The sequence below is a fragment of the Ranitomeya variabilis genome, chromosome 3 (genome assembly GCF_051348905.1).
Source record: "Ranitomeya variabilis isolate aRanVar5 chromosome 3, aRanVar5.hap1, whole genome shotgun sequence".
Taxonomy (NCBI): Eukaryota; Metazoa; Chordata; class Amphibia; order Anura; family Dendrobatidae; genus Ranitomeya; species Ranitomeya variabilis.
Window position 1 is genome coordinate 733,671,408 of NC_135234.1, and position 27,830 is coordinate 733,699,237.

The 27,830-nt window shown below is 47.6% G+C and overlaps 1 protein-coding gene across 1 annotated transcript in view; it reads left to right on the forward strand.

Annotated features, from left to right (window-relative positions):
* Positions 1 to 27,830, forward strand: part of AMOTL1 (angiomotin like 1) — a 186,716-nt gene that overhangs the window by 34,351 nt on the left and 124,535 nt on the right. Inside the window, exon 3 of the mRNA XM_077298446.1 lies at positions 8,157 to 8,207. Coding sequence (XP_077154561.1) covers positions 8,157 to 8,207 — 51 coding nt within the window. The remainder of the gene's footprint in view (positions 1 to 8,156; positions 8,208 to 27,830) is intronic.

Below are 27,830 nucleotides of genomic sequence, written 5' to 3' on the forward strand. Positions count from 1 at the left end.
ATTTGCCAATGCCGGATCTCCTGGCGATAGCGAGAAAGCCCAATCCTGAGGGTCGCCCCGTAAAAAAGAGATAACAATTTTAACTTGCTGAGCTGAATCTCCAGATGAACGGGGTCTCAGAGATAGAAACAATTTACAATTATTCCTGAAATTCCTAAACTTAAATCAGTCTCCAGAAAACAGTTCAGGAATAGGTATTTTAGGTTCAGACATTGGACTACTGGTAACAAAATCTTGTATGCCCTGCACACGAGCAGCAAGCTGGTCTACACTTGTAATCAAGGTCTGGACATTCATGTCTGCAGCAAGCACAAGCCACTCAGAGGTAAAGGGGAGGAAGAGAGGGAAAAAAAAAAAAAAAAACCTCAGAATTTCCTTTCTTATTATCCCACTTCTGCAATGCATTAAACATTCAATGTTGGCCTGGCATACTGTTATGACCCCAATGGCAGAGGGTCTCAGAAATAATTACTAAGTCTGCAAACACTAAAAACCAGCTCATAGGGCAGTGGTAACTGAGCTGACCATATATCTAATCCTAGCACCACAAATAGCAGCAGCCGGGGAACGTGCCTACGTTGGTTCTAGACGTCTCGCGCCAGCCGGAGAACTAACTAACCCTAGAAGGGAAAAGAAAGACCTTTCTTGCCTCCAGAGAAAAGACCCCAAAAGTTGGATACAAGCCCCCAACAAATAATAACGGTGAGGTAAGAGGAAAAGACAAACGTAAGAATGAGCTAGGTATTTAGCAAAGAGAGGCCCACTAGCTAATAGCAGAATATAGTAAGATGACTTATATGGTCAGCAAAAACCCTATCAAAATATCCACGCTGGATATTCAAGAACCCCCGAACCGTCTAACGGCCCGGGGGGAGAACACCAGCCCCCTAGAGCTTCCAGCAAAGTCAGGAATCACATTTAGTACAAGCTGGACAAAAATAAGAGCAAAGCAAATAACCAAAAAACAAAGAAGCAGGACTTAGCTTAATTTTGCACGAACCGGACCAGCAGACAGGAGCAAACAGAAAGGATCTGATTACAACGATGCCAGGCACTGGACTAAGGATCCAGGAAGTTTATATAGCAACACCCCTGGACTAACGACTCAGGTGGGTGCCAAACTGAGGAAAGACAATCCCAGAGTCATATCACAAGTAACCACAAGAGGGAGCCAAAAAGTCTAATTCACAACAGTTTAGACAGGATGTGGACCACACTTGTGTCGAACAGTTTATCAGCAGTTCAATTGTGGCGTCGTCCACTGAGAAAGGTCGAGGCATTGGGTCGAGTTCAGACCCGGACGTAAAAGAAATATACAAAGGAATCTTCTCTATTTGTGCCATGATATCAGTAACATCCCCTCTCCTCATTCTTTCGCGCCTCGCTGTGACTGTAAAGCAATTGGCTATAGCAGGAGCCCTCCCCCTGCTCTCCATGCAATAAGAGATATGAGATAATCTACTATATAATTGTCTAAGGGTCACTTCCGTCTGTCTGTCATGGAATCCAAGTCGCTGATTGGTCTCGCCAGCTGCCTGTCATGGCTGCCGCGACCAATCAGCGACGGCCACAGTCCGATTACTCCCTCCCTACTCCCCTGCAGTCAGTGCCCGCTCCATACTCCCCGCAGTCACCGCTCACACAGGGTTAATGCCAGCGGTGACGGACCGCGTTATGCCGCGGGTAACTCACTCCGTTACAGCCGCTATTAACCCTGTGTGACCAAGTTTTTACTATTGATGCTGCCTATGCAGCATCAATAGTAAAAACATCTAATGTTAAAAATAATTAAAAAAATAAAAAATAATTATATACTCACCTTCCGCTGCCTTTCCCGCTCCTCTAAACGCTCCGGGGACCGCTCCATGCAAGCGGCAGGTTCCGGTGGCAAGGATGGTATGCGAGAAGGACCTGCCATGACATCACAGTCATGTGACCGCGACGTCATCACAGGTCCTGAGCGCCTGCGCGAGAAGGACCTGCCATGACGTCACGGTCGTGTGACCGCGACGTCATCACACCCTGGGACCGGAAGCTGCCGCCTGCACCGCACACAGGCGACAGAACTACAAGGGGCCCTCGGAAGGTGAGTATATGTTTATTTTTTATTTTTTTGACCTGTGACATGACATACGTGGCTGGGCAATATACTACGCAGCTGGGCAATAAGTTAAAGTGTATCAGTCATGAGCCAGAGCTTAAGTTCCCCCACTAAAATTGGGCTGGGGAGTGCTATGCACCTGCTAAAGAGACACCTGGCCTTTAAAAGTTAAATCAGTGTGGAGAGTAGACAGTATTTTTATCTTTCCATCCATCTCAGCTTTTGTCTGTAAGTGATACTGGGGACTCTGGGTGCCTGTCATTGGGTATAACAGCAATTACTACATTTTCTTATTTTCATTACCCTGCGTTAATATAATATTGTCGCAGGTCCACACATTTAAATACATGTAATTCTACTTTTCTCCTATAGTGGCCACTGTAGGGTAAATTAGTAAAATTAGTTGTTTGCAGGAGTATAAGAGGGTCTTGTTATTTAGGACCCCAATCTATTAGCCACAGTGGAGGACCCTTGTGATAGAGCTAGTATCACTGTGGCAGATCCAGGCTGTCCGTGTATTGCATAGCCAGATATTTGCTTTAATAGCTAGCTTGTAATGCTTCATTTGTCCTCTAGTGGCCACTGCTTGGAGAAACAACCCTTATCCGGTCATTTTTTTTCTGCAGTGGCCACTACAGGTGAAATATAGAATTGCATGTTCTTGTTTATAAAAATGAACTGATTTGATATGCCAAAGAAGGACTAGAAGAAAGGAACCTCAATTTATGGCTTTCATATGCCTATATCTTAGAGGCATAAGTTGGTTGTCTCAATTTGTATTTTTTTTACCACCACCATCTATTGCGCCCCAATTGAAATAAACAGTATTTGCAACATCTGGCACAAGTACTGAGCAACATCCACCTCCAACCATCCATGATATGTGGGCAGAAGTTAGGTACACACAACTGTTCAAACAGTACTTCTCAGTCACAGGAGGATGAGTTCACACCCTGATGCCTGCGGCAAAGGAAAAACGAAATAATCTTTTCACACTTGAAGAAAGTTTAAACTAGAAAATAGTGGCTGTGAATACAAAATCCCTGATGGCTCTGTGCAGCGTCTTGTATGATTCACAGAGCTATTTCGAAAGACCAGAGAAATCTAAACCACCATGCACCATATCCATACATATAAAGGGGTCTTCTCAAAATCAAGCCTTCCTCGTTATGGCGACTGGTTACCCCTTAATGATACCAGCTGATCACTGGGGATCGCTGATCATCTCTGTGACAGATCATGCACTTTCTCTGCAGTGGCCACTAGAGGATAAGTGAAGTATTACAAGCCAGCTATACGCGGACGTCCCCGATCTTCCAGTGACTCATGCCCCTTTCATACTGGTTCTCCATTTTGGCTGATTAATGGGGTCCGGAGCAAGTGACCCTTCCTTTTTTGGACATTGATATGCCCTATAGTAAAGGATAATGAGTTGGTTTCATGACATAGCCCCCTGTATAAAATAAGAAATTGGAGATTTCTTATAAAAGGGTATCCCATCTCAGCTCTCCAGAGACAATTGGTGAAGGGACCACGGATTCCTGGCAGTCGAATGCAAAAAAATGCAAACATAATTTTCTGAAAATGTACATAAAAAAAAATACAAAATTTGCGACTATATTAACTTTTTACAAGTTTTCCTTGACATGATACAGCGTTACTTTCTAATACTACTATATTTTTCTACATACTATATGGTGGGGGGCTTACCACTGGGACCCCACCAACTGGTCAGTGCCATAGGCTTTGGTTGGAATGGCAGATCATATTCGTGACCGCTGCTTCTTTCAAACTCCTCCTAACTTTGATTGTGAGGATGGTGATGGTCCCACACAGACCAATACTGACCTTGCATTTATCATACCTTATGGGTTAGATGATAAATGCTTTTTATTTTTTGGAATACCCCTTTAATCCCTTCCCAATTTTCATTTTTGTGCCTTCAGATCCCCTTCACCTTTTTCTAAGAATTAGAACTTTTTTATTTTTCCATCGACATAGCCATATGGGAGATTATAATTTTTTTTACCTGGATAACAAGAATAATTATCCATGTGCTGTAAAAAAAAAAAAATAAAACGCAATTCCGCCATTTTTTCACTTTGCAGCTTGTACTCTACTGGATGAATAATTTTCTGTAAAATAGATTGGATTTTTGTGATTTTTTTTAAATTTCTTTAGCGAGAGGAGGGGGTTGATTTGAATGGTAATGTTTTATTACTAATTTTTTTTTATGTTTTGGAAAATTTTTCTTTTTAACTTTTCACTATTGTTTTTAGTCTCCGTAGGGTCTTTTAAATACTTGTTCTTTATACTGAAATGCCACAGTATTTCGGAAAATTACAAATTCCTAATACTATAAAGGAAAAATTATAGTCTCCTTTGTAGTCTAGCATGTGCACCCCATGGCAACGTGATTGAGGGGTTCAATGGGTGCTCGAATGGATGTCTGTGCAGGATCGTATGCCTTTAAGTGTTTATACAGAACTTTTTTTTTCAATGGGCCCAAAAACTAACAGGCTGGTAGTTGCTAACACCCTGCATGTTCTGAGCGATCACTGACCGCTCGTGCAGGCGATTCAGCTGCTCAACATCAACAGAGAAGCTCTTCCTCTTTCAGGCTACTCTATTGATGGGCGTGACTAGCGACATCATGCTGATTGGCAGCCATCTTCCTGCAGCTAGGTGACAGGGAGCCAGCTGTCAATCAGCATGACATTGGCAGTCACGCCCCTTCAAAGGAGCAGAGCGGAAGAGAAGCAGCTGCTCTGTCAACGTGACATCAGCGGAAGCCGTTGTATTGCCAGCAAGAGCCATCTGTGCTGGCAGATATTGTAAATCAGCATGACATCAGGAGTCAAGCCACATCAACACAACGGAAGAGAAGCCCCTCTATCACCAGCAGGAGCGGTCTGTGCCGTTTGAGATCGGCACCGATCACAACAGATGGGTAGATAGCAACTACCTGCATGTTACTTTTAGGTCCATAGTAGTAAGAATAGTGCTGGATTAACTGTTGAAATGCCACTGTCAGAGATTAACAGCAGTATTTAAAAGGTTTAAACAGCAGTGATTGGAGTTAGCACTAATATTTGCTGTTAGAAGTAGGTGCCGGCTGTATGACGCAGCTGCCACCTGCAATATGGGGAGCGGAGTTAGCGCCTGAACCCACACAATATGCCTACCCCCTACTTGATCTCCTGCTTATACTCAAAAGGGTTAATGCTGGTCCAGCTCCACAGAGGCTGCCCTTCATTTACCCAACTTCAATGCAATGTCAGACCCGACACAAAGTCGGACCCAACACACACCCAAGGAATTTACTGCGTTTTTTTAGACTTCTTCATTAATCCACTTTCATAGGTTGATTTTTATATATACACAGTGAAGGAAATAATTATTTGATCCCTTGCTGATTTTGTAAGTTTGCCCACTGACAAAGACATGAACAGTCCATAGTTTTAAGGGTAGGTTAATTTTAACTTTGAGATATAGAATATCAAAAATAAAATCCAGAAAATCACATTGTATAAATTATATAAACTTATTTACATTTTGTAGTGAGAAATAAGTATTTGATCCCCTACCAACCATTAATAGTTCTGGCTCCTACAGACCAGTTAGACTCTCCTAATCAACTCGTTACCTGCATTATAGACAGCTGTCTTACATAGTCACCTTTATAAAAGACTCCTGTCCACAGACTCAATCAGTCAGACTCTAACCTGTACAACATGGACAAGAGCAAAGAGCTTTATAAGGATGTCAGGGACAAGAGCATAGACCTGCACAAAGCTGGAATGGGCTACAAAACCATAAGTAAGACGCTGGGTGAGAAGGAGACAATTGTTCGTGCAATAGTAAGAAAATGGAAGAAATACAAAATGACTGTCAATCGACATCGATCTGGGGCACCATGTAAAATCTCACCTCGTGGGGTATCCTTGATCATGAAGAAGGTGAGAGATCGGCCTAAAACTACACGGGGGGAACGTGTTAATGATCTCAAGGCAGATGCGACCGCAGTAACCAAGAAAACCATTGGTAACACATTACACTGTAAAAGTTTAAAATCCTGCAGTGCCCGTAAGGTCCCCCAACTCAAGAAGGCACATGTGCAGGACTGTCTGAAGTTTGCCAATGAACACTTGGATGATTCTGTGAGTGATTAGGAGAAAGTTCTGTGGTCAGATGAGACAAAAATTAAAGTCTTTGGCATTAATTCAACTCGCCGGGTTTGGAGGAAGAGAAATGCTGCCTATGACCCAAAAAACACCATCCCTACTGTCAAGCATGGAGGTGGAAACATTATGTTTTGGGGTGTTTCTCTGCTAAGGGCACAGGACTACTTCACCGCATCAATGGGAGAATGGATGGAGCCATGTACTGTAAAATCCTGAGTGACAACCTCCTTCCCTTCGCCAGGACATTAAAATTGGGTCGTGGTTGGGTCTTCCAGAAAAACAATGACCCAAACATACAGCCAAGGCAACAAAGGAGTGGCTCAAAAGGAAGCACATTAAGGTCATGGAGTGGCCTAGCCAGTCTCCAGACCTTAATCCCATAGAAAACTTATGGAGGGAGCTGAAGGTCCGAGTTGCCAAGCGACAGTCTCAAAATCTTAATGATTTAGAGATGATCTGCAAAGAAGAGTGGACCAAAATTCTTCCTGACGTGCGCAAACCTCATTATCAACTACAGAAAACGTCTGACTGCTGTGCTTGCCAACAAGGGTTTTGCCACCAAGTATTAAGTCTTGTTTGCCAGAGGGATCAAATACTTATTTCTCACTGCAAAATGCAAATACATTTATATAATTTATACAGTCTGATTTTCTGGATTTTATTTTTGATATTCTATCTCTCAATATTAAAATTAACCTACCCTTAAAATTATAGACTGTTCATGTCTTTGTCAGTGGGCGAACTTACAAAATCAGCGAGGGATCCAATACTTATTCCGCCCACTGTATATATCAGACCGCATGAAAACTAAACAAAGTATTTTTCTGCCGACATTTCTTTCATGTTTTAATAATTTAGGATGATAAAAGAAAGAATGTGGAGATATTGCCGGATTTATCCGCCGTTGCTGTTGCTTAGCAACTAGTGGGAAAAGTAAAAAAAAAGGTGCAAACATGTCTAACATTCATCTTTCCTTACTGACATGTGTGGGCAGACGGTTGCAAACTTAAAGGGATAAGTCATGAACCGGATTTTTTTGAAGATATTAAATATAAAAAAATTACATTGGTGATGTATTAGATATCGTTTTCTTTGCCTTGTCCTGTAGGGGTTGTCCTAAAAATAACAGGTATCACTTATAAACAGATGATTGCTGGGGGGGCTGATTTTTGGGTCCTACACCCTGCACATAAGCCCTTTTGATTTTCCCTCCTCGCCTTCCAAGAGCTGTTACTTTTTTTTATTTTTCAGTTGATATATTTGCATTTTGCAGGATGAGCTATACTTTTTTTACTACTATTCTTTTCGGGGTCCTTACGTGTTTCCCACACCTTTTTATTACATTTTTTTAGGAGATGAAGTGAACAAAAAACTACCATTCTGTCATTTCAATTATTTTCGACGTTCTTCTTATGGAATAAATATTTTGATATTTTATTAGCTCGGATAGTTACACAAGCGATGATAGTTTTTTGTATTCTGTTTCTTTTTTTCACGTTTTTGAATTTCAATTATTTACTTGAAGGGAAAAGGGGATATGAACGTTTATATATATGGTTTTTTTTTATATTTCCCTAGGGCAGTGTTCCCCAACTCCAGTCCTCAAGGCCCAACAAAATGTAATGTTTTCAGGATTTTCTTAGTATTGCCCAGGTGATAATCACAGACAGAGTCAGGTCGGCGCCGTTATACTGATTACAATGATACCTGGTGATGAAATCCGTCTTGTGGTTGTTGTTTAATCTTTATTTGTAGTTTTCAGTTAATGATATGCTCGCGCTGCCACTTTTTCCTTCCATCTTCTCTCTATACCGCTACTTATCCAAGCTCTGAATTTTAGAATTTACATTCCTTTTTTATTGTATTTTTAGGGAGTAGCAATTCCAACACATTGGCCCCTGAGTACTGGTCAGATCAGCCAGGTAAGGCGATTTTATATTTTGCTTGAATTACTCATCCCTTTGGACTAGTATCATATTCTCCAATTATACAGATTATCTGTCAATATACCCTGTTTGGTATCCTATAGTATCAACAAGGCCATAAATTAATAGGTTTTCGTAAAGTACAAAAATGTCTATGGAAGAAAGTCATGACTCCATTCATTTCAGTGGGAAAAAAGTTATTTAAACTGTAAAAAAGGGGTAATAGTATCCTCATTCTTCCTAAAGGAGATTGCGATAACTCTTCATCTCTTACATATCACTAGGATTGTTGGGAGCCCAACTGCTGGTTCCTACGATGAAGTGGCCATTTTTTCTTTGACTATTGATCTGCTCAACACCACCAGTAAAAAAAGGGAATCGTTGACCATGATCCTAATAATTTACCATGATGGTAAAACCCCTCTATTGCTTTTTCAGATGTCTAAGAGCATTCTGCCCCCTAAACCACAAGATGGGTCCAACAGATTTCTCAGCACTGGTGGATTGCAGGTGTCCTCCGAATGTGCGTTCATTTAGATGCAAACTTGACTTATTAATAACTCGTTAGCACTAGTGGATGAGACAAGGACTGTTCCTATAAATTTCCTTTTAGGTAGAGGTGAAGGGGTACTCTTACTCCTTGGGGAGACTCCGAGCTAGCATAGAAAGACTTCTAGATCAGAGTACGGAAATTACCGCACCACCAAGGTAGAAGAAAGACGGCTCTCTAGTGTCATCTATTGGAGGTAGCTACCCTACAAGTCAATGTCTGAACCTTTAACGAGCATTGCCACATGATCAAAAGCCCCTCTACACATTAGAAAAAGGTCATTAGAACCCACAGGTTTTGGCGGGCTCAGCGACCAACTAATGTGAATGGGGACCTCCTGACTCTTCCCCAACAGATTTTGTAGAGGAACATAAGGATTGACAATTTGGAATTTAGTCGCCTGATCCTGTTGTTCGGCACAGAAATATGATTTTGGAAGCAGCTGTGTCATAGAGAACACAGGAATGCTCGGCCGAGCTGGGCGTCTCCTTTTTTGTGGGAGATGGGAGAGCCAACTGTCGAATGGACTATTGATCAGCACTCAGCAATCTCATATGGATTGGCTGTTTTCAGAGAACCCCTGTCCACCTGTGCTTTAGTCACCAGCCCCGGGTACAATGCTGAGTCTCCCCTGCTGCTCCCTGTGTCTGCAGCCAATCATTCAGTTCTGCAGCTTTAATCGACTTGTGCCATCATCTTAGGCAAAGCCGTTGAGCTAAGTGTTTGGCTGCAGCGTTATCGTTACAGACAATAGGAAGAAAGAAGACCAATTTAAGGACATTTAACTAAACTACCGTCAGTTCCAAAGACAATAGATGGAGCATTTCCAGGCAGTCTCTTCAAGAAAAAACAGAACTACCCCCATAGACCTCAGTAAAAACAAAAGCCTCTCAGCAGCACTATAATGATGAGGGGTAAAAGCCCTGGAACAGCTGTCTGTAGATGAGTTTCTTTGACCTTTTGGAGACGAATCATACTGCATGACTCATTAGTGTGGATAACACTACAGATCCAGCTTTCTTCCACCTGGAGAGGAGCTCATTTGCATACAATTAGACATAACGATCTTTCAGTATCTTTTGCTTTTTATTTTTGTACTGTCACACTGCGCTGATCATACTCCATGCTTGTTAGTGAAGCTCCTGGCAGCGCCAAGTTTGTCTCTTAAGTTGTTTCTGACCTTGAAAACCAAAATATAATTTGCAGAAAGCCCTTCATCCCGGCGGCCTCCATCATCCTGTGTAGAAACCATGAAAGTTTTAATCCATCTTGTAGCAGAACTGTCACCCCTTTGAACAATCATTCTTTCCCTTAATAATAATTTGCAGGCATTTTTGTTACAGATTGTGTCTGGAGCTTTGTATTCTCGACCTGCAGCATAATTCCTAATGCATTGTGTGTTCCCTCTTGGCTGTTCATATATAAAGTATAACATGTGACGCCATAAGTGACTTAGGAACATTGAAAGATCGATTTAAAGGAACCCTATAGGGAAAACTGATGCGCTGTGTTGTAAGGAGGTTAAACTCAAGAAGAGTCTGGGGGCGGTTACCTTCTCGGCTCTCTGCCTGGAACCATTGAGCTGTGCTGCAGGTTCCCCAGGGCGCAGACTTAGAGACTGGGACAGGAAGGAAGTGGGCAGAGAGCGGGAAAGGCACGCGCGCACGGGACAGAGCAGCGTGAGCAGCGGTCAGAGCAGGGTGCAGCTGCGCTCCGGGAGAGAGAGAGCTCCCGGTCTGAGGACAAATAGAGGGAGATTGCCCAGAAAGACTGCATCTTGTGAGTACATGAAAGCGGACTCTGCTGTGACTGGAGGGGGGCGCTTTGAGACCCGTGTAGAGACATTGGCCCGTGCAGAGACTTCGACCCCCTGGTCCCCGCAGTATCAGTACAGAGACTGTGATTCCTGGTACAGTGACTTAACAGTACAGAGCCCCTGATTGCTGGTACAGAGACTTAACAGTGCAGAGCCCCTGATTCCTGGCTGTGCTGTAAAAGCTAAAGACTCAGAGCCTGTGCATACCACATTAACTCCCGAAACCCCGGGCAGCAGGCTCCTAGAGACTACTCAGCCCACGGACAACAGAGGGACGACAAGTGCCGCTGTTTCTCGGCGCCTACGTTGGAGAAGACAACCCTTCAAGCAAGTCCTCATCAGACTCATAAGTGTTCTTGTCTCAAGAAATCTTGCATACTTCTGTAGCGCCCCCACTGCCGCAGGGCCGAGGGGTACCCGGTACCGGGCCTCTGGGTCTCTGTTCTGGAGTTGTCACGGTGGCTAGACCCGGTCTGTGACCCTGCTGAGGGGCGTACAATGAAGGTGGAGGTATGGGATGTCGTTATGGTGCGGTGAAGTGCCGGTCGCGGTAAATAACGAGGACACCAGGTTGCAGTCTCTTTACCTCTTTACTGAAGGTCCCAGGATCCTCAGTCCGGAATACGGTTAACCGGGCTGCGCAAGTCCGGCCGGTCCGATGGCACCTCCAGAGTTCCCGTTGCAGGTGGAAATCTGTGCCTACCTTCTAGCGCTTGTGTCTTGCGGTCCTCCCCTACTGTGCTCACGGGATAGTCCCCACAACTGTTGTGTCTGTTTCTCGTGTTCCCTCACAACTCGATTCTGATGTTCTTCCACGTCCCCCAGATCTTATGGTTAGGACACACCCGTATGACGGGGAGGCTCGGAGCTCTTCCGGGACTCTAGCGTCGCCCCACTCCTGTTGTTACCCCCCTGTGTCTTCCTAGGTCAATTGGGTGAGACAGCCCGCCTATAACTGACTGTCCTGCCGTAGGTTTGAAGTTTGGCCTGGAGCTCTATACTTCCTCGGCGTTCCGGCCACCGGTTACGTGCCTCAGTAGGATGTTGCCTCGTCTTACAGCACGACTCCTACTGGTATTCTCCTTGTTGCGTTGATCTCGTTTCTCACTCAGCACAATAAACCTCGCTTCTTGTCCTTTCTTGGGGGACCGCCGCTATATCGTGCAGGCGCGGTCCCGTAGCGTTCTCTCTGGTTGCTAGGCCTCTGTCAGGATCCCACCCCTGACAGGGACCACTCTGAATCTTCCCCTACAACACCCTCTGCCACAAGGTGTTGCCTGGTTCCAACCCAGTCAGCTTTCTGATCTCACTTCCTATCCAACCCCCAGTTTTACCAGACTGTGAGGAGTGGCCTAATGCATAGTGCCCTTAGCTCCCCCTGGAGGCCAGACTGTGAAATGTATTGGTGTCTGTGATACCTGGTCAGATGAACTCCTTCAGTGCCATCAGACGTACCATAGCCCCCCTTAGTGGCGGAGCAACAGTACTGCAACGACCAGGACTCTGGGGCGCTGCACTCCCCCCCGGTTAAATCCAGTACTCCTGGACTGGGAAGAAAACAACAATACATGTCAGCAAAAAGACATACAATTTTTGAAATGCAATAACAAGTAAACTTTAACAGAGCTTCCCTTTATGGGAGGTGAGGACACTTGAACGTTACAAACATGGTTAAATATTTAAGTAACATACTATAAATAACTTCTTTTACCCAACCGGGTATTCTACTAAGTGCAAATTTTTGAACAATAATTTAACTTTGCCTTTAAGGACGTACTCGCTGAATCCACTAAAGACCTTCTTATAAAACATCATAAGGCTAATCAACTTTTCTGCATTCTCCTTCTTTACATCTGCAGGACCGCCTGTCCTATCTGCTCCAGGCCTACTGCCTCTCCTTTCTGTTACAGGACCGCCCCTTTCTGCCCGGGCCTACTGCCTTTCTACTACTATACACGGTATAGAACTTATCATCCATCTTTCAGTTCAGGATTACTGAGCCATCTCTGTATGGCTCCTAGGAGGACTCACTGACTAACCCCGTACGGGTTCACTTTCTGTCCTCATTCTTCTATCAACATCATTAAACATTTCTCACAATCAACTAGTTAGCTACATTTAACTTCTTCTTTCAAGACATTATTGCCATTTAACCAAGGGGACCAAGTCTCTATGAGGTAGTGCAACTTCCTAAGCTGCAAGTCTGTTCGCAGTAAGGACTCCGGTGCTGGTTCCAAGACCAGTGTCTTTGCAAAGAGTCCTTTCCTTGTGTAAAACCAGTAGAGAGCACCTTTAAGAAGGTGCAAACTATGTACAAAAAGTTTGTAATCATGCATTGTTCATGATTCAGCAGTTCTTTCAATGATGAATAAACAGGAAACAAAAACAAAAAGCAGAAGAAGGGATCCCGAGTAAACAAAGGGATCCCTTTAAGAGTTAACCCTGATCGGGTTGTAGCAGCAAAACATCAGAAGGACAAACAGTTAACTATATACATGTTCAGAAGATCAGGACATTTACTTGAACCAATCAGGGGGCAGCACCGGCGGAGGCAACCCCTTTGGATATTGCCCGCCGCCTGGTACTGCGTAAGGGGGAGTACTGTCCCATCTGGGGGTCTGCGTACCCACTGTCTTCCGTTCTGGGGCAGCTGGAGCACCGACCACCTGGGAGGACGCCCCCTTGGCCACGACAGTGGTTGAGGTGACAATGTTGCAGGTCGTGGTTTTAATGACGGTGTACGTCGGAGTGACCTCGGTGGTCTTGGTGACGATCATGGGCTGACCACGAGGGGGCACCTTTGCCACGGGGGTCAGCTTCACTGGCACCTTAGTCGGGGGTGTCACGGGGCTCTGCTTCTTGTGGACATTCAGGGCGAACCACCCCTTTTCCCCAAAGTGCCTGGTGTAAATAACTTCGTCCCCCGGGCAGAGATCCCGGTCTGGGTGGCCCTCTCTGAGATGAGACTCCACATCCCGTCGGTTAACAAAGACTTCGGCGTACAGGCCCGGCTCTTTGATAAAGCCCAAGCCTCCGCGGAGCTTGAAGGCGACAATGGTGCCCTGCCTGCGCGGGGCCTGGTGAGCGATGGGGTCCTTGCGGGCCCTGTCCTTGACCGCCAAGTCCCTTTGGTGGTAGGCCTCCAGCCCGGCCTGGTACACCTTTTCCTTCTCCTCCCACTGCTGTTCCAGCTGGGCCTGGTATTCCTCCCAGCTCAGGGCCTGTACCATCTCCCCTTCCTGTGTCTTCACCCCGGGGAACCCCATGAGGTTGGGTCCTAGGTTCACCAAGCGGCATACTGTACGCTCCGCATGGACCTCACTCAGCGGGGTAATTGGTGGAATCGGGGCTTTCAAGAGGTGTTCCATACCCGTTGCCTCCTCCCACGGCAACAAGCGCTGGAGTCTATGGGTCCCAGGGAGAGGGGGTGCCGCGACGGGGCCTATCAACAGACCCTCAGCCAGCGGGACAGGGTCGGCGGACTCACCAGTCGGTGTGTGCCCTTCCTCCTCGGTCGGCTCCGCTGGTGGTATGGTCAATGGGAGCGTCGGCTGGGGTTCCGGCAGCAACGTAGGGTCCGGCGTTAGAAGGTCCTCCGCTGGCGTCTCCGTCCGTAGCTGGAGGAGTTGTTCGATCAGGCCCTCCATCTCCATTTGCAGGAGACCGGTCCCGATCACGGAGAGCTGGCCACTGTGCTCATCCGGGTGGCTGGGGAAGTCTTCGGCTTCAACCCCGCATTCCTGGTCTGAGCGACTCGTCATGGCGTCCTCCGCATGGGTCACTTCCTGGTCTTTTTCCCGCTCTCTCCTTCGTGGGCGGTTTTGTTTTCTCTGTCTCCGCCCACCATTGAGAATCAGGAGGCGGATCTCGGCTGCTGACGGACACGTCCTCACAGTGCAGAAATATTTAGACTGGGCGGCCATTGTCTTTCGCGCTCTTCAGCTGGTCCACGCCCTTCTTCTTCTCCTGCGCTCTCCTCAGCGCTGCAATGGCGGCGGTTTTTGGCGGCAAATGGCAATCCACAGTCTTTGCAATAAGTCACAGTCCAAGTATAATAAATCACAGTTCCAAGGCACACATGACCCGATTCTTCAGGCTTAAGTAGATCCTGTTTGTGACGCCAAGTTGTAGCGCCCCCACTGCCGCAGGGCCGAGGGGTACCCGGTACCGGGCCTCTGGGTCTCTGTTCTGGAGTTGTCACGGTGGCTAGACCCGGTCCGTGACCCTGCTGAGGGGCGTACAATGAAGGTGGAGGTATGGGATGTCGTTATGGTGCGGTGAAGTGCCGGTCGCGGTAAATAACGAGGACACCAGGTTGCAGTCTCTTTACCTCTTTACTGAAGGTCCCAGGATCCTCAGTCCGGAATACGGTTAACCGGGCTGCGCAAGTCCGGCCGGTCCGATGGCACCTCCAGAGTTCCCGTTGCAGGTGGAAATCTGTGCCTACCTTCTAGCGCTTGTGTCTTGCGGTCCTCCCCTGCTGTGCTCACGGGATAGTCCCCACAACTGTTGTGTCTGTTTCTCGTGTTCCCTCACAACTCGATTCTGATGTTCTTCCACGTCCCCCAGATCTTATGGTTAGGACGCACCCGTATGACGGGGAGGCTCGGAGCTCTTCCGGGACTCTAGCGTCGCCCCACTCCTGTTGTTACCCCCCTGTGTCTTCCTAGGTCAATTGGGTGAGACAGCCCGCCTATAACTGACTGTCCTGCCGTAGGTTTGAAGTTTGGCCTGGAGCTCTATACTTCCTCGGCGTTCCGGCCACCGGTTACGTGCCTCAGTAGGATGTTGCCTCGTCTTACAGCACGACTCCTATTGGTATTCTCCTTGTTGCGTTGATCTCGTTTCTCACTCAGCACAATAAACCTCACTTCTTGTCCTTTCTTGGGGTACCGCCGCTATATCGTGCAGGCGTGGTCCCGTAGCGTTCTCTCTGGTTGCTAGGCCTCTGTCAGGATCCCACCCCTGACAGGGACCCCTCTGAATCTTCCCCTACAACACCCTCTGCCACAAGGTGTTGCCTGGTTCCAACCCAGTCAGCTTTCTGATCTCACTTCCTATCCAACCCCCAGTTTTACCAGACTGTGAGGAGTGGCCTAATGCATAGTGCCCTTAGCTCCCCCTGGAGGCCAGACTGTGAAATGTATTGGTGTCTGTGAGACCTGGTCAGATGAACTCCTTCAGTGCCATCAGACGTACCATAGCCCCCCTTAGTGGCGGAGCAACAGTACTGCAACGACCAGGACTCTGGGGCGCTGCACTTCTGTTACATTGTTTGACTCCCATATTTTTGCACTGTTTTATTGCTAGTTATTTTCCATTGCTTCCTCCCTGTGAGGAGAACCTGATTCCTGTTATTAAACCCCTCAACTGTTGGTCTGTCTGTTCCGTGGTGACATACTCAGTACCTGCATACTATTACATTTGGCGTAGTCGGCAGGATGTCACACGGTAGCGCGGACAGGGCAGACCAAGCAGCTGGGGAAGTTCCCAGGTCTAGCATTTCCCTGGGAGCCATGTTGAATAATTTGCCAAGGTTCACTGGGAACAATGTAATGCTATGGAGTTGGACGGAGCGTATCCGGGGAATGATGCGGATGCATCTCATGACACCAGCCCTGGAGGCAGAAATTGCATTGATGGCCCTGGAGGGGGAGGCGCGGGATTCTGTCATGCATAGGTCCCCCCGGGAGAGAGATACCCTGGACAAAGTGCTGCGCATACTTGAGGAGACGCATGGGGACCCCACTGATGTAGGGGAACTTCGCATGCGACTGTTTCACCGGGTACAACGAGAGGGGGAGACCGTGACCCAATTCATGAACGCCCTACAAGAGCTTCACACTGCTATCAGATGAAAGGACGGTGTAGGGATTGGGTCAGTTGATGTGGTGCTCAGAGATCAGCTAGTGACAGAACTGCGTGACGCAATGATGAAACAGGCACTGCGAGAGCGCATGCGAGTAAAGCCAGACATGACTTTCTCTGAGGTTGGCAGTGAGGCGCGTGTGTGAGAACAAGAACAGGGAGTGACGGGGCTGGTGGGAAGGGTGCAGAGCGGGGAGGTAGCCACCACCGCAGGCAATATCCCCCAGTGGGTGGAGGACCTGAGAATGGAGATTAGACAGGTCCGTGAAGAAATGGCGGCCTCCAGAAGAACTCTGGCAGAAGGGCCCGGCCCTCTGGTGCGAGACAGAGAAGCTGCCCCCTGAAGGGAGGGTGAAACTACCAGAAGGAGAAGCCCTCTTACATGCTACACTTGTGGAGAATCCGGCCACATTGCTCGATGGTGTCCCTGGCGGAGCCGACCATCCCCGTGCCCTCCTTTAAACTAGGTGGCTCTGAGCTTGAGGGGCACCGCTCAGAGCGTGAAGAACAGAGGAGGAGAAGTAAAAGTCCCCACAGCCTTGTTTCCATGTGCCCTCTGGCCTGGGCAGAAATCAATGGAAGAGCAGTGCGATGATTGATAGACACCGGCTCACAAGTGACCATCATGTCTGAGAGATATTTCCGCCGTCACTTCACAGAGGCGCTACGGCCCGAATGGGGCCCTGTGATCCAACTTATGGTGGTCAATCACTTGCCCATCCCGGTTGCAGGGGTGGTATGGATGAACATAGAGGTCTGCAGAAAAGACCTCGGGAGAAGAGGAGTGGTACTGGTGGATGGAGAGGTGTTGTGGATTCTGTTTGCGGGCTCCCTCTGGTGGTTACTGCTGGTACTGGGTGACTTTGGTGGGTTGCGGCCTTTGGTTTCCATCTGTCCATCAGAGGCTGGGTGTTTCCTATTTTACCTGGCCTCTCTGTCATTTCCCTTGCCGGCTATCAATGTGTTCAGATGTGCTCTGTTTGGTTCCTGCCTACCTGCTCCCAGATCTTTCAGGATAAGCTAAGTGCTGATTTTCAGTTGTTTGGTTTTTTGTCCAGCTTGCTTAGAATGTCTCTTTGTTAGCTGGTTGCTCTAGTGGACTGAGGTTCTCCCCATGTGCCATGAGTTGGCACATGGGTTCTTGTAATCTCAGGATGGTTTTTTTGATTAGGGGTTTTTGCTGACCGCTCAGTCCCCTTTTGTGTCATTCTGCTTTCTAGTTTTCAGCGGGCCTCTATTTGCTAAAGCTATATACATCATCTCTATGTATGTGCCTTCCTCTCATTTCACCGTCAATACATGTGGGGGGCAACTATATCTTTGGGGTTAATTCCTCTGGAGGCAAGTGAGGTCTTTGTTTTCTCTGCAGTACTAGTTAGCTCTTAGGCTGGTGCGTGGCGTCTAGAACCAACGTAGGCACGCTCCCTGGCTATCTCTAGTTGCGTTTGTCAGGCGTAGGGCAGCGGTCAGCCCAGGTTCCATCACCCTAGAGCTCGTCCGATATTTATTATACTTTGCTTATCCTGTGCTATCCCTAGCCATTGGGGATTCATGACAGTATAGCCGGCCCACAAAGTGTTAATTGTTTGGGCTGAAGCAGGAGAAAAAGAAGTGTTCAAGGAAAATTTTTTTTTTTTTTTTCCTTCAGAGTTTTGCTGCCTAGCCCTTAATTGCTGTCTAGCTGCTTCTTACCTCCTCTTAACCCTTGAATGGCTCTGATCTTAGCTGTTTATCATGGATGTCCAGAGTTTGGCTTCCAGCCTGAGTAATCTCGCGGCAAAGGTTCAAAACATACAGGATTTCGTTGTTCACACTCCCATGTCTGAACCTAGAATTCCTATTCCAGAGTTTTTTTCTGGAGATAGATCTACCTTCCTGAATTTCAGGAACAATTGTAAATTGTTTCTCTCTTTGAAATCTCGCTCCTCTGGAGACCCTGCTCAACAGGTCAAGATTGTTATATCGTTCCTATGGGGCGACCCTCAGAATTGGGCATTTGCATTGGCACCAGGGGATCCTGCATTGCTCAGTGTGGATGCGTTTTTTCTGGCATTGGGATTGCTCTATGAGGAACCTAACCTAGAGATTCAGGCTGAAAAGGCTTTATTGGCCCTCTCTCAGGGGCATGATGAAGCGGAAATATATTGTCAGAAATTTCGGAAATGGTCGGTGCTTACTCAGTGGAATGAGTGCGCCCTGGCTGCAAACTTCAGAAATGGTCTTTCTGAGGCCATTAAGGATATTATGGTGGGGTTCCCTGCGCCTACAGGTCCGAATGAGTCTATGGCTATGGCCATTCAGATTGATCGGCGTTTACGGGAGCGCAAACCCGTGCACCAGTTGGCGGTGTCTTCTGAACAGGCACCTGAGACTATGCAATGTGATAGAATTCAGTCCAGAAGTGAACGGCAAAATTATAGGCGGAAAAATGGTTTGTGTTTTTATTGTGGTGATTCAGCTCATGTTATATCAGCATGCTCTAAACGCACAAAAAGGGTTGATAAATCTTTTGCCATTGATACTCTGCAGTCTAAGTTCATTTTGTCTGTGACTCTGATTTTTTCACTGTCTTCCATTTCCGTCGATGCCTATGTGGATTCAGGCGCTGCCCTGAGTCTTATGGATTGGTCATTTGCTAAACGCTGCGGTTTTAGTCTAGAGCCTCTGGAAGTTCCTATTCCTCTGAAAGGAATTGATTCTACACCATTGGCTATGAATAAACCGCAGTATTGGACACAAGTGACCATGCGCATGACTCCCGTTCATCAGGAGGTGATTCGCTTCCTTGTACTGTATAATTTACATGATGTACTAGTGCTTGGTCTGCCATGGTTACAAACTCATAATCCTGTCCTGGACTGGAAAACAATGTCTGTGCTAAGCTGGGGATGTCACGGGGTTCATGATGATGCACCTCCGATTTCTATAGCTTCATCTACTCCTTCGGAGATCCCTGCGTTTTTGTCGGATTATAGGGATGTTTTTGAGGAGCCTAAGCTCAATTCGCATCCTCCCCATAGAGAGTGTGACTGTGCTATAGAATTGATTCCTGGCAGTAAGTTCCCTAAGGGTCGTTTATTTAATCTGTCACTGCCAGAGCATACTGCTATGCGGAATTATATTAAGGAGTCCTTGGAAAAGGGACATATTCGTCCATCTTCGTCCCCTCTGGGAGCAGGTTTTTTTTTCGTGGCAAAAAAAGATGGTTCCCTGAGGCCTTGTATAGATTATCGCCTTCTGAATAAGATTACAGTCAAATACCAGTATCCATTGCCATTATTTACTGATTTGTTTGCTCGCATTAAGGGGGCTAGGTGGTTCACTAAAATAGATCTTCGTGGTGCGTATAATCTGGTGCGGATAAGACAGGGTGATGAGTGGAAAACCGCATTTAATACGCCTGAGGGCCATTTTGAGTATTTGGTAATGCCTTTTGGACTCTCCAATGCTCCGTCAGTCTTTCAGTCCTTTATGCACAATATTTTCCGTGAATATCTGGATAAGTTTATGATTGTGTATTTGGATGATATTTTGGTGTTTTCTGATGACTGGGAGTCTCATGTTCTACAGGTCAGGAAGGTGTTTCAGGTTTTGCGGGCCAATTCTCTGTTTGTGAAGGGCTCAAAGTGTCTCTTCGGAGTCCAGAAGATTTCTTTTTTGGGGTACATTTTTTCTCCTTCTACTATTGAGATGGATCCCGTTAAGGTTCAGGCTATTTGTGACTGGACACAACCTACATCTGTTAAGAGCCTTCAGAAGTTCTTGGGGTTTGCTAATTTTTATCGTCGGTTCATTGCTAATTTTTCCAGTATTGTTAAACCTTTGACTGATTTGACTAAAAAGGGTGCTGATGTTGCTGATTGGTCTCCTGCGGCCGTGGAGGCCTTTCGGGAACTTAAGCGCCGGTTTTCTTCTGCTCCTGTGTTGTGTCAACCAGATGTTTCACTTCCTTTCCAGGTGGAGGTTGATGCTTCCGAGATTGGAGCGGGGGCGGTTTTGTCACAGAGAAGTTCTAATGGCTCGGTGATGAAGCCATGTGCTTTCTTCTCTAGAAAATTCTCGCCCGCCGAGCGCAATTATGATGTGGGTAATCGGGAGCTTTTGGCCATGAAGTGGGCATTTGAGGAGTGGCGTCATTGGCTTGAGGGTGCTAAACATCGCGTGGTGGTCTTGACTGATCACAAGAATCTCATTTACCTTGAGTCTGCCAGGCGTTTGAATCCTAGACAGGCTCGTTGGTCGTTATTTTTTTCTCGTTTCAATTTCGTGGTTTCATACCTGCCAGGTTCAAAGAATGTGAAGGCAGATGCTCTTTCCAGGAGTTTTGTGCCTGACTCTCCTGGAGATACTGGGCCTGCTGGTATCCTTAGGGATGGGGTAATATTGTCCGCCGTATCCCCAGACTTGCGACGCGCATTGCAGGAGTTTCAGGTGGATAAACCGGATCGATGTCCACCAGAAAGACTGTTTGTTCCGGATGATTGGACCAGTAGAGTCATCTCCGAGGTCCATTCTTCTGTGTTGGCTGGTCATCCTGGAATATTTGGTACAAGAGACTTGGTGGCCAGGTCTTTTTGGTGGCCTTCCTTGTCTAGGGATGTGCGTACCTTTGTGCAGTCTTGTGAAGTGTGTGCTCGAGCTAAGCCTTGCTGTTCACGGGCTAGTGGGTTGTTGTTATCCTTGCCCATCCCGAAGAGGCCTTGGACGCACATTTCCATGGATTTTATTTCTGATCTCCCGGTTTCACAGAAAATGTCCGTTATCTGGGTTGTGTGTGACCGCTTTTCTAAGATGGTTCATTTGGTGCCCTTGCCTAAGTTGCCCTCCTCCTCTGAGTTGGTTCCTTTGTTTTTTCAGAACGTGGTTCGTTTGCATGGGATTCCGGAGAATATCGTTTCTGACAGGGGATCCCAGTTTGTGTCTAGATTTTGGCGGACGTTTTGTGCCAAGATGGGCATTGATTTGTCTTTCTCGTCTGCATTCCATCCTCAGACGAATGGCCAGACGGAGCGAACTAATCAGACCTTGGAAACTTATTTGAGGTGTTTTGTTTCTGCTGATCAGGATGACTGGGTTGCTTTTTTGCCACTGGCCGAATTTGCTCTTAATAATCGGGCTAGTTCGGCCACGTTGGTCTCTCCTTTTTTTTGTAATTCGGGGTTTCATCCTCGTTTTTCCTCTGGTCAGGTGGAGTCTTCGGATTGTCCTGGAGTGGACGTGGTGGTGGACAGGCTACATCACATTTGGAATCAGGTGGTGGACAATTTGAAGTTATCTCAGGAGAAGACTCAGCAGTTTGCTAATCGCCGTCGCCGCGTGGGTCCCCGACTTCTTGTTGGGGACTTGGTGTGGTTGTCTTCTCGTTTTGTCCCTATGAAGGTCTCTTCTCCTAAGTTCAAGCCTCGGTTCATCGGTCCTTATAGGATCTCGGAGATTCTTAACCCTGTATCTTTCCGTTTGGATCTCCCAGCATCGTTCGCTATTCATAATGTGTTCCATCGGTCGTTGTTGCGGAGGTATGAGGTGCCTGTTGTTCCTTCGGTCGAGCCTCCTGCTCCGGTGCTGGTGGAGGGAGAATTGGAGTATGTTGTTGAAAAGATCTTGGATTCTCGTGTTTCCAGACGCAAACTCCAGTATTTGGTTAAGTGGAAGGGTTATGGTCAGGAGGACAATTCCTGGGTGGTCGCCTCCGATGTTCATGCGACTGATTTGGTCCGCGCTTTCCATAGAGCTCACCCTGATCGCCCTGGGGGTTCGGTGACCCCTCCTCAAGGGGGGGGTACTGTTGTGGATTCTGTTTGCGGGCTCCCTCTGGTGGTTACTGCTGGTACTGGGTGACTTTGGTGGGTTGCGGCCTTTGGTTTCCATCTGTCCATCAGAGGCTGGGTGTTTCCTATTTTACCTGGCCTCTCTGTCATTTCCCTTGCCGGCTATCAATGTGTTCAGATGTGCTCTGTTTGGTTCCTGCCTACCTGCTCCCAGATCTTTCAGGATAAGCTAAGTGCTGATTTTCAGTTGTTTGGTTTTTTGTCCAGCTTGCTTAGAATGTCTCTTTGTTAGCTGGTTGCTCTAGTGGACTGAGGTTCTCCCCATGTGCCATGAGTTGGCACATGGGTTCTTGTAATCTCAGGATGGTTTTTTTGATTAGGGTTTTTTGCTGACCGCTCAGTCCCCTTTTGTGTCATTCTGCTTTCTAGTTTTCAGCGGGCCTCTATTTGCTAAAGCTATATACATCATCTCTATGTATGTGCCTTCCTCTCATTTCACCGTCAATACATGTGGGGGGCAACTATATCTTTGGGGTTAATTCCTCTGGAGGCAAGTGAGGTCTTTGTTTTCTCTGCAGTACTAGTTAGCTCTTAGGCTGGTGCGTGGCGTCTAGAACCAACGTAGGCACGCTCCCTGGCTATCTCTAGTTGCGTTTGTCAGGCGTAGGGCAGTGGTCAGCCCAGGTTCCATCACCCTAGAGCTCGTCCGATATTTATTATACTTTGCTTATCCTGTGCTATCCCTAGCCATTGGGGATTCATGACAGAGAGGTAGCTAAAGACCATACCGTGACCCTGGGTATGAATGTGTTAAAAGACCTCGGAAGTCTTGTTTTCAAGGAGTCCCCGGAACAGTTCCTGCAACAATGGAGCGACCAAACCTGTTGTGAATTCTGTTCTTGGGTTCCCTCCGGTGGTTGTTGGTGGTATTGCAGCTGTTCCTGGTTGGCAATTCTGGTCAGGTGTCCTTGCTGATTGCAGGCCTGACTAGGGTATTTATTACTGCTGGATTCATTAGTCAGTGCCATTTGTCCATTGTTCTTGGAGGGATTGCTGCGCTCTCTGGTTCCTCATGCTCTGCTGCCAATTCAGCTAAGATAAGTGTCTGTTTTTTGTCTCTGTGCACACATGCAGTGTGCTTGTAATTCAGTGCAATCCATTTGTGTTTTTTGTCCAGCTTAGACTTTGTTTGGATTTTTCAGTCATGCTGGATTCTCAGGAGTTGCAGATATACTTGCTATGTCTTTAGTTAGATGTAGTATATTTGTATTTTCTGCTGTGGATATTTTTAGGATTTTAATACTGACCGCTTAGAATTCTGTTCTATCCTTTTTCTATTTAGCTAGAAGTGCCTCTTTTGCTAAAGTCTGTTTTTCTGCCTGCGTGTGTCTTTCCTTTTATACTCACAGTCAATATTTGTGGGGGGCTGTCTATCCTTTGGGGGTCTGCTCTGAGGCAAGATAGAATTCCCATTTCCACCTATAGGGGTATTTAGTCCTTCGGCTGTGTCGAGGTGTCTAGGACGGGTCATGTTATGATCCCAATGGCAGAGGATCTCAGAGATTTCAGCAAAGTCTGCAAACATAAATACCAGCTCATAGGGAAGTGGTAACTAGGCTGACCGTATATCTGATCCTAGCACAACCAACTAACAGTAGCCGGGGAACGTACCTACGTTGATCCTAGACGTCTCGCGCCAGCCGGAGAACTAACTAACCCTATCAGGGAAAATAAGACCTCTCTTGCCTCAAGAAGAAAGACCCCAAAGTTATAGTACAAGCCCCCAACAAATAATAACGGTGAGGTAAGAAGAAAAGACAAACGTAAGAATGAACTAGATTTTAGCAAAGAGAGGCCCACTGACTAATAGCAGAAGATAGTAAGATGACTTATACGGTCAGCAAAAAACCCTACAAAATATCCACGCTGAATATCCAAGAACCCCCGAACCGAATAACGGTGAGGGGGGAGAATATCAGCCCCCTAGAGCTTCCAGCGAAATCAGGAATCACATTTTGTACAAGCTGTACAAAAATAAGAACAATACAAATAAACAAAAATAAGAAAGCAGGACTTAGCTTATCTTGCAAGGAACCAGGACCTGAAGACAGGAGCAAACAGAAATTAACTGATTACAACGATGCTAGGCACTGGACTGAGAATCCAGGAAGTTTAAATAGCAACACCCCAGGCCTAACGAACCAGGTGAGTACCAAACTGGGGAAAGGCAATCCAAGTGCCAAGCACTAGTGACCACAAGAGGGAGCCAAGAAGTATAGTTCACAACAGGGTCAGGCACACCCCACGGCTACTTCTAGTTGCGGTGTCAGTTTAGGGTTCGCGGTCAGTACAGATACCACTACTCCTGAGAAAGTCTCTCATGCGGCTCCTAGGTCACCGGATCATAACACAAACCCCCCAGAGAAGGGTCTTTCAACAACTGATACGGACCGCCCAGGTCTGGGAAGCATACAGCGATGGAAAGGAACTCGGCAAAGTCGTTGCCCCCTGCCTCAGTCAATCGAGTGTTGCCCCCTGGACAGACAGTGCTTCCCCTGCCTGTGCGAGCTGGCATCCCGCTGGAAGGGGTTGAAGTCCAAATTGAACCCAGCAGAGCCGACCAGCTGCCATCAGGAAAATTGGTCGCACGGTCCCTGGATACAGTGCGGGATGGAACTGTCCTTGTGCGCTGCATCAATTTGGGGGAGACAGATACAACTTTGCCCCATAGAAGCGAAGTCGCTCAAGTCCTGGGCCTCCCAGACGAGTTGGTCCCCACTGAGGCGGTACAGCTGACAGCAAGGCCAGAAGATCCGTGGCTGGTGACCATCAAAGCGGAGGCAGCTCCGGACCCCAGATTACTGCAAGAAGGGCGCCAGATACTGGAACGCATGAGGGCGGAGCTCTCAGAACTTACTCCGCAGCAGGTACCTCAGGCTGAAGCCGTATTGGGGAAATTTCAGGATGCGTTTGCCAAAGATGAAGATGACTTTGGACGTACCACGGCCATCACCCACAAGATACCCACTGGGGATGCGGCACCAATCCGGGAATGGTACCGCCAAATACCCCCACAGATTTACCAGGAGGTGAAGGGAATGCTGTCACACATGCTGAAGAAGGGAGTTATACGCAAGAGTCAGAGCCCGTGGGCTGCCCCTAAAGTCTTGGTGAGAAAGAAAGACAGGTCCCTGCGGTTCTGTGTGGACTATCGCCGGCTCAACGCTTGCCCAGTGCGGGACTCGTACCCACTGCCCAGGATAGAGGAGTCCCTGACGGCACTAGGGAATGCCAGATATTTCTCCACGTTAGACTTGGCCAGCGGCTACTGGCAGGTGCCCATGTCTGAGCAAGACCGAGCCAAGGACAGCTTTCATCCTTCCGATGGAACTGTATGAGTTCGACCGGATGCCCTTCGGCCTAGCAAACGCCCCAGGAACATTTCAGCGACTCATGGAGAGATGTCTGGGAGACCTGAACTTTGAAGCCACTTTGATCCACTTGGATGATATCATTGTCTTTGCCCCCACCTTTGAGGAGCATCTGCAGAGACTACAGCAAGTTCTGAGTCGGCTACAGAAGTATGGCCTGAAAGTGAAACCCCAGAAATGTCACCTCTTCCATACCGAGATTGAATACTTGGGACACGTTGTCTCCGCTGAGGGGGTGAGGCCTTCCCAGGAGAAGATTGCTGCGGTACAAGAGTGGCCAACTCCAAAAACTGTGAAAGATGTGCGTGCATTCCTGGGACTCACAGGATACTTCAGACGCTTTGTAAAAGACTTTACCCGCCTTGCTAATCCACTCCAGGAGTTGTTGAGGGGAGTGCCCTCTTGCGCCAAAAACAGGATCATACAGTGGGGGAAGCGTCAGGAGGAGGAATTCTTGGCTTTGAAGAAGGCTTTGACGGAGGCCCCCGTGCTGGCCTACACTGACTTCACACAACCGTTCATCTTGCACACTGATGGGAGCCTGCAGGGCCTCGGGGCCGTACTATCGCAAATGCAGGATGGGAAAGAGCGCATCATCGCATACGCCAGTCGGTCTTTGCATGACTCAGAAAGGAATCCAGAAAACTACAGTTCATTTAAGCTGGAATTGTTGGCGCTGGTGTGGGCAATGTCTGAGAAGTTCGCGGAATATCTGGCTGGCTCAGAAGTTCATGTACGCACTGATAACAATCCGTTGGCCCATCTCGAGAATGCCAAGTTAGGTGCCCTAGAACAACGTTGGGTAGCCCAAATGGCCAAGTTCCGATACAGAATTTCATATAAAGAGGAGCTGAGAATGTACATGCGGATGCCCTCTCCCCAGTAAACTATCGCAAACCAGCACCCAGCCAGGATGAAGAACTGGAGGATGTGGAGGTTCCAGGTTTTGGAGAGACTGCCAGGACGGTGGCAGCGGTGCGGGCAATTGAACAGGAAGAGGCCTGTGTGAATTTTCTGGGGCAGCCCCGCGATGAGTGGGTCCGAGTGCAGCAGGAGGATCCGGAGCTAGCTCAGTTGAGAAGGTGGGTCGTGTCTGAACAAATGCCCAATCGGCACGAGAGGAGGTCCATGTCACCTGAAGTACTGAAGATGCTACGCCAGTGGGAGAGGCTCCAGTTGCGGGATGGTATCCTGTACCGGAAGGTATTCCTGCAAACAGAACTCAGTCTTGTATGGCAGACGGTGATTCCCTCGTCCTTGATAGACCAGGTGGCTAAGGAAGCACATGAGAAAGGAGCACACTTTGGGCCAGAAAAAACGTTCCAGTGGTTACAGCGCCTATTTTATCACCCCCACTTAAGGAACATTTTGGAGAAAGTATGTCAGCAATGCAGAAGTTGTGAGCTGGTCAAACCACCAGAACAACGAGCCCCCACAGAGACGGTGAGGTCTTCTGGCCCCATGGACCTACTGGCAATAGATTACTCAACAATTGGACCAGCACACCAAGGCTATGAGCATTGTTTAGTGATGATAGACCACTTTACTACATTTGCCGTAGTGACGCCCACGCGGGACCAGACTGCCGAGTCTGCTGCTCACGCAATCTGCAAACACTTCATACAGGTGTACGGGTGTCCCAAGCGCATCCATTCTGATCAAGGGGCCTGCTTCCTCGGAAGAGTGATGGAGGAGCTGCACCAGCTGTACAAAATCGATAAGTCCCGGACCACCCCTCATCATCCACAGGGGAATGGGGCTTGTGAAAGATTTAACCGCACTCTCATTCAAATGCTGAGGACCCTGGAAGAGGACCAGAAGGCGAAGTGGACTGAGTCCGTCCCTGAATTGGTGTGGGTGTATAACAATCGGAAACACAGCACCACCGGATTCACCCCCTACTCTCTGTTCTTTGGCTGACCCGGGAAGGGACTGGCAGAGCTGGCGCTGGAACCCGAGGAGGACTACCCACGGATGGGGGTGTACTCCTGGGTTCAAGAACATTGTCGTCGGCTGCGGACAATTCAACGTCTAGTGCAGAACCGGCTGCAAGAATTGGAGCATCCCCAGGTAGCTCCTCAAAAGGGGACAGCCCTGCGGCCTGGAGACCGAGTCTTAGTGAGGGAAAAGCGCCCACACAACAAAGTAGAGTACCGGTGGGAAAAAAGGCCGTACCGAGTGAAGCGG